The sequence below is a fragment of the Carica papaya genome, chromosome 5 (genome assembly GCF_054855325.1).
Source record: "Carica papaya isolate Zhongbai chromosome 5, ASM5485532v1, whole genome shotgun sequence".
Lineage (NCBI taxonomy): Eukaryota > Viridiplantae > Streptophyta > Magnoliopsida > Brassicales > Caricaceae > Carica > Carica papaya.
In genome coordinates, this window is record NC_142313.1 from 13,169,152 (window position 1) to 13,181,728 (window position 12,577).

The 12,577-nt window shown below is 35.1% G+C and overlaps 1 protein-coding gene across 8 annotated transcripts; it reads right to left on the minus strand.

Annotated features, from left to right (window-relative positions):
• Positions 1-1,794: 1,794 nt before the first annotated feature.
• Positions 1,795-11,955, minus strand: ASY3 (asynaptic protein). Of its 8 annotated transcripts, none has more exons than XR_002539623.2 (13): positions 11,702-11,954; positions 10,814-10,860; positions 8,752-10,287; positions 8,408-8,645; positions 6,298-6,435; positions 6,130-6,193; positions 5,872-6,021; positions 5,739-5,797; positions 4,637-4,783; positions 3,645-3,736; positions 3,487-3,526; positions 2,513-2,704; positions 1,795-2,379 (listed from the first exon to the last, which is right to left on the minus strand). XR_002539623.2 is itself a non-coding variant. In XM_088219735.1 (12 exons), exons 1-12 carry the CDS (start codon positions 11,739-11,741, stop codon positions 2,694-2,696), a joined length of 2,562 nt encoding a protein of 853 aa, XP_088075861.1. In that variant the 5' UTR covers positions 11,742-11,954; the 3' UTR covers positions 2,512-2,693. The 8 variants fall into 8 exon arrangements, 6 of the variants coding, with proteins under 6 accessions (XP_088075861.1, XP_088075862.1, XP_088075860.1 ...); XR_015819037.1 differs by having other exon boundaries at positions 1,795-2,395; XM_088219735.1 differs by lacking the exon at positions 1,795-2,379 and having other exon boundaries at positions 2,512-2,704.
• Positions 11,956-12,577: the final 622 nt, after the last annotated feature.

A 12,577-nucleotide genomic window follows, 5' to 3' on the forward strand; every position in this document is an offset into this window, starting at 1 on the left:
TCCTTTTTATGGATCTATAACTTGAAAAATTCTCATGCATAAATCCCTTTTTCCTTAAGAACAGAATTAGATGAGATATTGGGAATGAGATTGATGTTAAGTTTTAGAAAAAAAAAAACTCTGAATCGATGATTGTCAGCTTCTCTACATCCTTTAATCCTTGATCCCTCATGGTTAGTTGGATATATTGGTGGTGGAGTATTTCTCCCCACATAGGTGGTATACGTAAGAGCAATCTGTTAGCTTTCTTCCCCATGATATATCTTCAGATCACTCATATTACTCACGTCTGTCTAAGATAAACCTTTACAAGCCACATACTAGTAATAATAACTTTTCATCAAGAATGCTAATTAGATTTTTTTTTTCTCAGTCAAAATACAAACTGAATAATAAATGGAAAGATATTTGGAGACCTTATATTCTTAAGCATGTTCACCATTTCATGTGGGTAATGGTGTATAATCACTTGCTTACTAATATAAAAAAGAAACATATACATATTGATGTCGATGATAAATGCTACGATATTCTGCTGATAAAGAGGATACCCTCCATGCTATCCATGACTATACCATGGCTAAATAGATATAATTGATTTTAAATATTTTAACATATTTTTTTTTCTCTTCCTTTAAATAGGTTATTTTTTTGGAACCTAAATATGAAGATTAATATGCATGGTATAGCAAATTGGAAAGTGAGCTTCCCATTACTAGATGACTTATCCAGAAAAATAGGAACAAGAGCCTTCGAGCTTACTGAGCATTTAGCTCGACTAATGAGCTTTGAGAATATCCTCTCGATTTTGGAATATCAAGCTAGCAATATTACTTAGTGGTCAACAATTATTAGGTAGTTTGAAAGGCTCCCAATCCTAATTGGTTCAAGATCACAGATAGCTAGACTAATGATGATTTAGGACATGCCACTTTTGGGGCATCGTTCATGACGATAAGGATTAATCGGTTGATGACTCTATATATAATATTGGTACCTGTAATACTCTTCAAACAAGGCTTTATAGGGTCATGGAGTGTATTAAACTAGCTTAAGCTATTAGGATGTGGAAGCTCATTATTGAGACAGACTCCTAATTTCTTAAATAAACTCTCATAAACCATACATACCATTGTAGATAGATATGAATCGATTTAGTTACCTTTGAGTGCTTATTCGATGGGAGTGAGATATCTAGATCTCACATATCTACAAGGAGGGGAATAGTTATGTTGATTGCTTGGTTTCTTGGACAAATGAAATTCCTTTGGCCTTAAGAGGTTGATCCACTCTCCGAACAATTAATGTTTGGATATTGTGACGCTACCTATGGCAGATTGATGGCGTGATTGTTTATTTTTGTCATTCGCTTGTTTCCTCTTTCTCCTTTGTAGGGAAAAAAAAATTAATTTTATACTTATGGAAACACTTTAAAATAAAAATTACTAGATATTTTGTATGCAAAGAATTAATTTTCTAACAACCATGTTTGATATGAAAAATTTTTATTCAATATCAAAGACTTTAATGCTCGAACAACTATATTAGTTTTAAATTCAAATAATAAATTAAATATTTCAAAGAAAAATGAATGATTAAAGTTTACTTGGCATAACCTGTATCTAACTATTACTTGTCAAAATGTATGCTTTATTATTCAAAAATCAATTAAGGTATGTGAGAAAAGATTTAAATATTTTTCTCACATTTTAATAATCAAGAAAAATGTTATTATACAGTTTTATAAAAATTCTTGATCAAATTTATACATTGGATAATTCTTCAACTAGGAATTTCTATAACATAGTTAACCTACTATTTTTTGTTACACTCCCGTTCATTGTTATCCTACTTATGTACATTAATTGTCATTCAACAAAATTTCAAATTTTTTCAAAAGAAGATTCTGCTTTTTCTAAAATCTAAGCCAGCCCACATAAGCCGATGTATACTATTATTTAATTTGGTGGACACAAAACAAAAAGGTGTAGCCATATCGGGGCATCGTTTTCGTTATCTTCGATTTGAAGTCGGAGGCTGTGACAAGGACACAACCTACACTCTATTGCAAGAGCTTTCTAAAGCCCATTTTGAAGTACCCACGTGGTGTTGGGGTCCCACTCCCGAAGAATAGGCAGGGAAGGGAGGGACCCACATATCCAACATCTATATGTTTGAAATAGCATTTATGGCGAAGGGCATTTACGGTATCTTTCCCCCAGCTGTAGAGACAGTTTTCCACGGGTCAACATCCTTAAAGCATCCAATCCAATCAGAGTCGGAACCGGTGGAATAGGAACTTGGGGATGGAAAAAAGCGTGTTGTTCACGTGAAGGCGTGGGATTCACGTGCTCATGTTTTTTGTCTTCGAACTTTTTCCTGTTACCACACAAGACTCGAGTGACGAAGCAAAATCTCAGCCAGTCCGTTCACCAAGCGGACAACGACACTACCAATGAGGAGACGGACAAGACAGCTACAATGATAAGGAGGAAAGAAATTAGAAACCTACCCCAATCAGCAGTTTTTGGCGTCAGATATTGTACCAAATTCTCATGTACAATATGCTCCCGGAGCTGGGTGCTACTGTAGTAATTAATCTTTTCCCCCCTCAGGTTTCCACTTTCTTTGGCCTACGTGGATTTTCAGAGTCTCCAACACATCACCCACTCCCAGCACCACTCGCAGGCACGTCACCAAGACCCTACAAATATTTTAGCCACTGAATCACAACTAAAGGACGACATAGCTGACACCCCTCCATTCTACTCTAATTCCACCACGCAACTGTTCCAAGTAAATTATAATTATAGAAAAAAAAATGAGTCAAGCCAGAAATCAAGCAATATGAGGCGCTACAACTTATCACCGGCTTTAATGTTCAAGCAAATATGAAGTGAAAGGTACATCGTACAAGGCTGTGAGCAGAAATGCCACACCAACCAGTGTAGTAAAAACCCACGCGTACTCACGTGCAATAACTGACATGTCTATGGCCAGACTCATACGAACATAGACATTAGAGATGACATCATATACAGAATTCCAATACAGGCCGATCCATGATTTTGACCTTATTAGTCCATTATATGTATTCAATTCCATTGCAACTTTGAGCCCATTTACCAGATAAACACGTCGCGATATCAAAAATCTAATTCAGGTAGTATCTTAGAGATTGACTCTAACTACATATGGAAAAGCAAAGCATAAACAAAACCATGGATACAAAAGAATTCAATTTCAACAATACTATAAAGAACTTGTTTTTGTACGCTTAAGTAAGTGATTCCAAAATCATTTGAGAGGTAAATAGCAACTCTTATAGAGTGGGACATAATACTAACGCAACTACCAGATTGAAGACCTATTAGACGCAAAAGATTAGACACCATCAACTCTCATACATCAACAAAGATATCTACGTCTGTTTCTACCAGAGGAAGTCTTCACGTCAATCCAGGATACCCTCTTTTAGGCACTGACCTAATATTCGTTTCAATTGGAGCATCTTTCCTCTGGCCAACTGCAATGAAATAGGATGACATGCACATTATACAAACAACACTTCCATAAGTGATCACTCTTCCTTCCAGAATTAGGCTCGGTAGTATCAGATAATACGTAATAAACAGAGAACATGCCTCATTAACAGCTGTGATTCTTCTGTGGGCGTCATCAAGTTGGTTCTGAACTGCTTCTTCCAATTGGGAGATAAGCTTCTTATGTGATGTTTCTGTAAATATCACAGAAAAAAATTCTTCTGATGAAGCATTGTTACAATGCCAAATGTACATAGTCATGAAGTTTATGAAAGCTAGTTAAATGTAACATACATTAGTGCATGTCAAGTCTGGTTTGAATCCACTCTTCGTAGATATCCCAAATCAAATTATAAATTTTGCCATATTACCAACAATAAACATACTAGCGGCAAAACTATCATATTACCAAAGATAGACATGCCAGCGGCAAAACTAGCAAATTGCACCACTTCTGAGGTTCCTCCATGAGTGAATATAAGATATGAGAATAGGCTGCTGAAGAGGCCAGGCGACTAGTATTACTAACTAAATTAAATGGATGCACTCAGATGGCGCTGAAGTGTACTTTGGTAGCATAAATGTATTAGATTGAATTCCTAAAAGTGCAGTTTGCCTAGCAGTTAACTATTATTAGAAAATTTGTTCTTTATGCTCCCACCTATAATTCTTTAAAGTAAGGGTATCTAGACTTTCTGCAACTAACCAACTCCTACCCACTTAACCTTGTGACTAGATTTCTGTCACTTGAAATAACTAACATTTATCAGCCTTGTGCAGAAACTGTCCTAAATCGTTTTTCCTTGATATCCAAATGTTCAATAATATATAATAAATTCTATAGTCCATCAGTTGATTAGAAAATCTTCATAGAGAGAAGCTTGATCAAAATAAATCATTCATATCTCATTCCAAAGCACATGATAAAAAAACAATGTACGAGCATAATTTGGCCCGTGGTGTTCATAAAAGGCCAAAAGATTGTGATTACCATAAGTTTTGTCAATTGAATCACTTTTAGGAAAATAAAAGCAACAGTTTACTCAAACATGTATGGAGTTAAAAAACACATTCAAGACAATGATAGTTCTCACTTTGCTTTTTTTGAGTTCCCTTCAACTCAATCTTTTGCATTTCCAACCCCTCAATGATGCTTCTGCAATCCTGGATATGATAACTAATCTCTTCCTTAAACTTTTCATGTAATAACCTAAAACGTTCCTTTTGTTCTGCAAAATTTTCTTTTTTTCAAAAAGAAAGTGCAAATCACCATTTCAACATTAGGAAGAGAAGAATTTTAAGAGCAGAAATAGATCTCAGAAATGATAATAATAAAACCCCTATGAGAACGGTTTACTAGGAAACATTGGTAATACACTTATAATTGTTCAAAGTTAGAGAACCGCACTTGCACATCAAGTTAAAGAAATTGCTTTGTTTGTAGGTGACCCATTTTGTACCCAATAGTTTAAGCCAAGATACGCATACCGCATGTAAAGATTGTAAGTGTACACTGTGGAGCAAGACCCAAGAAACAAATTTTAAGACCTAATAAACCAGAATAATTCAGCATATATAACTATTAGCATTTGTTATGGTACTTGAAATCAACATAAACATATAAGTAAATTTAAATGGTAAAAGAGTAATGTTATGATAGTCTGCAGCTAGATTGACATTATTTTCATTTCCGAGTAAACATTATTCACAAAATAAATTATTTTTGTTAAAAACTCAAAGTAATTTTTATCTCACAGTTAAGGTTGTGATTTCCAAAGAAGTACAAATCATAGAACTTTCTTGATAAGAAACACAATCACCAAATTGAAACCCAGACCCTCAACCTATCTTAAACATGGGAATTCCAGACGCTAGGATAGCAAAAACTTGACCAAGTAATCTTCACCATGTATATAGTATAACAGAAACTCATTACTCCATAAATCAAGTGCTCAGAATATATAACATTCTCAACAAATTTCAAGGGCTTAACAGGTACTGTTGCATACTATCACAGTCAGTTTTTGCCATTTTCAGAAATTCCCTACGGAAAGTCAAGAACAAAGACACCCTCCTTCAGATAAGAAAAAAAGGAAGAACAGGGGCAAACGCAATTTGACTGTCACACAGGTTTGAGTAGGACTTCACAAAATTCAGTTAAAAGTCAATGCAATTGTCATTATGCTAATTCTCTACCTTGCAATCTTGTTTCCACATGTTTTCTCTTTGAGTTACTGAGGCTAGTCAGGTTCTCTCTGAAAGATCATCAAGATCACACCTGAGAAATTAGTATCACATATGAGAATATCTGTCAGTTGGAAGTACCTACAGATCTGTTTGGATCTGGGATTCAGCATTCTGTAGCTGCAACTTTATCCCATTGGAAACAGAAATCAGAATTTCAGAGGACTTTTTCTTTGCTGCTGATGCCAGTTTTCTCTCAAAGTTCTCTAAAGCTAAGGCCAATATTGTGACAGCGCTGAAACATTGTCAAGAAAGCTACACTCAGCCACCAAGAGAACGTACTGGAGAAAGATGGCATTCATAGGAAAATTTTCCAATGTTCTCAGCATAGAAAAAAAAGAACCTTCCCAAGCCATCCTCTTGATCCTGTTCTGAAGATTCTGCTAAGCAATCATTTTCATGAACCCCTACTCATTTTGTCAGAAAGACATGAAAAATGAACTTTCATTTACAGATAAGAAGAGCAGGAGATACATATTTGTAAGATAAATATTTGTAAGTGGATTTCTACCTTCTGGAAAGGGTAAGTTGGGACTAAGTTCATCAATCCGAATTCCTTTAAGATCTGAGACCATTTTAGTTGGAGAAAGCATGAATTTTGATTTCTCTGGGGAGCAATTCCCTGAAAAGGTCCCTCTTTCCCTCTGACCTGCTCATGACCATTGGATAAAGTCAACTTGGTGACTAAAATTTAGGAGGAAGAAAAAGGGAAGGAATGAAGAAAATATATAGAATAGAACAACACAAAGGTGCCGGTATCATATTCATTGCAGTGGTTTCAAGCTTATATTCAATCAAGCTGTCTGATCACTTCTTTGAAAGATTGTACCCAAAAATCCAAAAGTTATAAGACAGTCAGATCATGGATGCTACAGTGATAGTTCTTTTACTTGTAACAAAAAAGGAAATGAGAATGGTATTTATGCTTGTGGAAGCAGAATCATCAAAGGGGATATGATGATGGACAAGCAACAAAGAATTTTACAAAATGATCACTGATAGGTACTGCAAAAATCCAGTATAAGACATGCATATGGCATGAAGTACTTGAATCAAAAGGTGATCCATAGTGGCAACATCGGTATGACATGGGCCTCCTGGAAGTAGGGGCAAAAACAATCTCAAGTTTTTCTTATGCATCAGAGTATTTCTTCTCAGGATTAAAAGTTCATTCTTGCTGCTTAGGAACTATATTTCTGCTAGAGATATCGCTAGTTTGTTTTTTGACCCTTATTTGTAACTGGCTACTTATCTGCACCCATCACAATTTCAAGATCAGATATTCAAGAAGGTATGCTTGATTCAACAATTTAAATTAAAATAAAAGAATAATGGCAGTAGCACTCAAGTTCATAAAAACACATCCTACCTCGTGAATGCATTACAACATAGAAGTGATGGGAAGGAATGGGATGTTGGAAGAAATCAGGAAAATGAAATATAGTGAATTAAGGAAACTGCAAATATATTAAAAGAGGATTGTCAACTGGATATCCTGCCTCAAACCAGTAAAGCTGCCTACACCTCGTAGCAAGAAATTGAACTCAAGTCTCAACAAGTAAATAACTTAACAGAAGCATTTCCACAATGATAAAATCAGAACTATAATTCAGAAAATTAACAGGCTTTTAAGTCCAAAAACAACATAGCAAGCTAATGTTATGAGATGTTAGGGATCTTAAACACCAAAAAATAATCCCATCTGCCAAAGTGTATGAAAGGAGGAAGAAAATTTTTGTTGTTCAGAACAAATTATCTTTAGGTCTTTGGGTGTTTTATATGTGTTTATAGGTGTTATATTTTGTACATGGGCAGTTTGTATGGGAATAAATTTTGTCAAGTAGTTCTTAGAGTTGACTAAGCCTAGGAAGATAAGATTAAGCAGTTGTAGCAATTATAATATGCAATTCTAGCAGTTTCTGTAGTTAGCAGTTGTCATAGGCAGTTGTAGCAGTTTTACATCCTGCTAAAAAGAGAAACTGTTACTATCATGTCTATTGTATAAATCCTTATTTCTAATCTATGAAAGACATGGACGAAAATTATCGAAGTTTTGAAAATTTTAGAAATTGTAGGGTTCTCTTTGCTGAGTCTTAATTGTATCCAAAATAGTTAAAGACAAGGAAACTCGAAAACAAAACACTCAAAATCTTTTATGGATTTCTATGTTAATCATCTTGCAAGTAGATGCAACGGTAGGGACTCTACCAGGGTACTAACGGAAAGGACAGACAGCCTTTTGCATTTACTGACTGCATAAATTGGGAAAAATCCGTTAACATCCTACCATAATTGAAAGTAAAATATGAAACAAGGAATTAGAATTGTTGCTACCTATTGTTCTTTAGTTGAAGAGTGTAGACCCCTCTGGGATAATATGCAAATCATAGAAGCTGGGTCCATCATGATATAACCATAAATGTCAAAAAGGGCTTCCAGAAACATCACAAGGAAAGTGTTTCTGATGCTCTAAGATGCCATGCTTGTGCGGCACCTCAGAATACATTATAAAACAAAAATGAACCTATTTAGTAATAAAAATATCCACCATATAAGTGAAGTCTGCATGTTTGCAATAGTGATTAGAAGTGTACAGTAATATCATTGAATAATAGGTGAACCTTCTTTAGAGCTGTCGGAGTCTCCTGATGATGATGATGACTCAGACAGGCCATCATCTGGACTTTCTTTTGACTCGACAGGAGTCTGTTTCTTTGCTGCATAATCTTGAAACTTTTGCAAGTGAACCTGAAGTCCCTCTCCTAAAGATGATTCAGACAGGTTATCTTCTGCACCCTTTCTTGACTTGACTGGAGTCTGTTCCTTTGCTGCATAATCTTGGAACTTCTCTAAGTCATCCTGAAGTTCAATAAGGGAAGGCAAAAGCAGAAAAGACTATAGTAGAGCATACACACTTCTGGAGACTAATTATCGCACTCAAATTCTCACAATAGCAAAAGGATACAGATAATTCTATTTGTGGGCTTGATTCATAATCAAATTGTTTTGAAGTTTTGAAAGTCCTGATGGAACATATATTTTCCAAACTAAATCTTCTCTCTTCTGGTGGAAGACTGAGATCACTCTCCTCCATTTGGACGGTTTCTGCCATGGAGGTGGGTGAAGGGATTGATTTGGGAGCTTTAATTCCAAATGTTGGACTTTCTAAATCATTTTGCAAGTCCATAAACTTCTTAAGAGATGTAGTAGCAATATTTTCTTCCTGGTGTCCTTTTTCTGCTGAAGCAGGACTATCCAAATCACTTTGCTGATTTTCCTTGTTTCTAACAGATGATTGATTCAATTCTCTTTCTTGGATGGTATTTTGTGCTTCCTGGAAATCACTATTATCCACAGGAGGCGTAACATTGTGATTTCCTGTTTTCTTAAATGAGGATGTTTTTTTGGTACTTCGTGGTGTTTTCCAGCCATAATTTTCTTTGTGAATCCAATCTGCACCATCCTCTCCAGTAAAGCAAACTGTTCCTCTTTTAAATGCATCCTTTCTCTGACTTCTCTTCCTCTTAGACCTAGTACCGGCAGCATTATCAAGTTTACACTGATATTCTTTTTGGAAAGAGAAAATGTTCTTCTCTTGTTGTCTCCCCTTACAGTTAGAAGATGAACCAAGTTTAGATTTGCTTGGCTGCACTTTGTTTGCAGCTCTCTTGTGGAGCAAAGACCTGGTTACTGGTCTGTTAACAGCAGGGACAGGACTTCCAGAATCCATTTCTATTGTATCTGAATTTTGTCTAGGCTTGAGATTTTTTGCATCCTCTCGGTTGACAACTTGAGCTGAATCCAAGTTACTTGCTCCAACCTTATGGTCCTGATAATTACAATACTGACTTTTTGGGGAAGAAACAGTACCCAGAATCTCCAAAAGTTTCATTCTCAAAGCCTCAGTACCTCTGTTTTCTGCCTTGTCTGTATTATCCTTCATCACATTCACAGCCTTTTGCGGCACAAGGACTTCCTGTGTAGCTGCAAATGTGAATTCCTCGACCCTCTCTGGAATTCTTCCCTTCTCTCCATTCATTTTGTTGGTTATGCCATTAACTTTGTCCTGCTTACCATCAACAGACTGTAACACAGAGGTCTCATTTGCAAAAAGTTTTACTGAATATGTGAATGGTGCATGCTTTACTCCATTAGGCTTCTTCTGCTTCACACCAGCACCAGGTAAACTCGAAGTTTGCTTCACGGAAAGATCAGTACCCGAAGTTGGAACTTTTTGGTAAAAGGATCTGGTAGTGATCCATGGAGAGGATACTTGCCCATGAGCCTCATCTTGTTTCCGTTTTATGGCAGTTGTGAGACCTTCATTTTTATGTTTTGGTTCTGACTCAGTATTCAACATCTCTGTATTTGGCACAATAATCTGATCCTTCTTTCCAACTTTCTTAGCAAATGAATCAGCCATAACTCCTACTGACATCTTTCTAGATTGACTAGAAGGCTGATATTCACTTCCAAAGCCCCGGTAGTCATTCCTTTGGTCCTAAAAAACAGTTTCACAAAAATGTCAGACATTTAATTTGCAGAAGATCTGCAGATCTGAAAGACCACGTATATGCACATCCACACAATTTGTGATTTGCATAAATTCTAGTGAATAATGAATTGAAGTCAATTGGCAGCAGATTTCAGGACCAAGGACAGTTGCACATGAACAAACACATTCACAGACCTTACAAATTGTACATTACAGGTGTTGTAAGTAAAGCTCAACCATCAAATTTATAGATTGACATATGCAAGTGTAGCAAGTAAAATTAACTACTAAATCATAATCAAACAAGACTAAGACAAATAGACAGAGCCATCAACTAAAAGTTATGTTGATAGTTTATCAGTCTCGGGAAATAACAGATATGCATCTTGTTACAGTATACATAAATTTATCCCTAAGCAAAGAGAATAATATACAGGAACATAGAATAAATGTTTTTACCAACCAACAGCGACTAGGAAGCATATACACCTTCTATAACCAGTCAAATATTAAAACGTATTTAGATACTTACCCCTTGTAAATTTTGTTGCAGATCAACCTCCATCTGTGCAAAGAGACCTAAGAACTCACATAACCAAGAACATTAGACGCTGCAAACCAGCAACTTGACAGTTAACAAGGGAACATAATCTCTATGAAGAAGCAAACATGACGTAGTACATCTCTCAACCTCATTTATCTTAGTACAAATCATCCAGAAAACAAGAGTGTCACTGTCTACTTAACCGATTGAATATTTTGGAACCAGAGAAGCAGAATATTAGACCCAACTAGATCATTTCAAAACTATGGCTACAAGTAACAAGAGTTCAGTTTTATCCATTATATTATAAACATACAATACCAAATCGCCCTCAATTTTTCCACCAACATAACAAAATGCGAAAGTAAAATTAGAGAAAGAAGCCTGCAAAATTTTGGATAAAACAATCATATGATGGTGTATTTAACAAATAAAAAGAAAAAACAAGAACAAGATGCCTTTAAAAAGAATTCCAGTGACAATCAGAATGGTAGAACGTGGATTAGCAAAACCCTAATATCACGGTCTCTTTCTAGTACCAGAATTTACCTGCTTCTAGAAATCAACACCGACAAATTCAAGAGAAAATCTGCAGGAAGACAAATAATAATTGCAAATTGGAACAATAAAAATATCGAGAAGTTTCAGATTTAAAATCACAGCCCGCATTTGTTAATGAGCAAAATGTCCGGAAAACTGAGGAACCCAAAAAATGACATAGAAAGCAGAGCACAGAGTATCCTGTATTTGGATACTAGTATTCCAAATGCGGACTCAAAAAAGAAAAGAAAAAATCTTAAAGCAAAGTGGAACTGAACAAGTTTCACAGCATGATACGTGAGATTCAATAAAAAAAAAAAAAAAAGAAACCCTTACAGTTTGCTTGCAAATGAAAATCACGGAGCTCCAACTTCATATTTCAGGAGATCTCTAGTGAGAGACTTCATTAGAACCACCAAAAAAACTAACGATCTAGAGAAGAGAATAATCAAACTTCGAGGTGGTGAGAAGAGACAGTAGATTTCAAACTTTGGAGGAGCGCGAAAGCGAAGAACAAAAGGAAGCGGGAAAATGAAATGGTTTGTTATGAAAGTATGAAGTAATTAATGGTCTGTCGGTTAAACGACCTAGTAGTTCTAATATATATATATATATATATACACACACACATGGCGCGCACTGCGAAGGGGTCAATCTGTAATTGACGATATTGCCCTTCTGCTCAATTCAATTTCAAAATTTCAAAGATTACCAAGTAGTAATTTTGAAAAGCAAGAAGAAGAAGAAAAAAAAATCCATAAGCAAATGAATGTAATTAAATTGCAAAAGTAACCAAATCCTCAATAACAAAATAACCAAACTCTCAGTTTTCCTAAAATTTCTAAGCAACTCAAGAGATTCTCATAAGAACAGAAAAGGGTATAAATGACATTTAGAATTAAAGATCATTATAAATTAATATTGACTAATTTTATTAAAGTTTTATTAATGATTTTAGTTTTTATAGACCTGAGTATATTTGGATATTACACAAAAAAAAAATATATATATATTTTTAATATTATTACCACTTTTTGATTATGGACTATTAATAATGTTATAGTAATTTTTTTGAATTATCATATTTTCAGTTATGTTTTTGTTTATTTAGCAAATAAAGTTGAATTTTATTTATTGCCATGTAAATCATTCATGTTTTATAATTTGTTCAAAAACCAAATATCGAAAATGGACGCATAAGAGGTATGAGCG

Excerpts from the sequence above, each read along its gene's own strand:
- ASY3 (XM_088219734.1), bottom strand. The coding sequence starts at position 11,741 with ATGAAGTTGGAGCTCCGTGATTTTCATTTGCAAGCAAACT. Across the intron at positions 10,861-11,701 it reads TTTTCATTTGCAAGCAAACT|GTCTCTTTGCACAGATGGAG; the intron begins GTAAGGGTTTCT and ends GTGAGTTCTTAG. Across the intron at positions 8,646-8,751 it reads GCCCACAAATAGAATTATCT|GATGACTTAGAGAAGTTCCA; the intron begins GTATCCTTTTGC and ends ATTGAACTTCAG.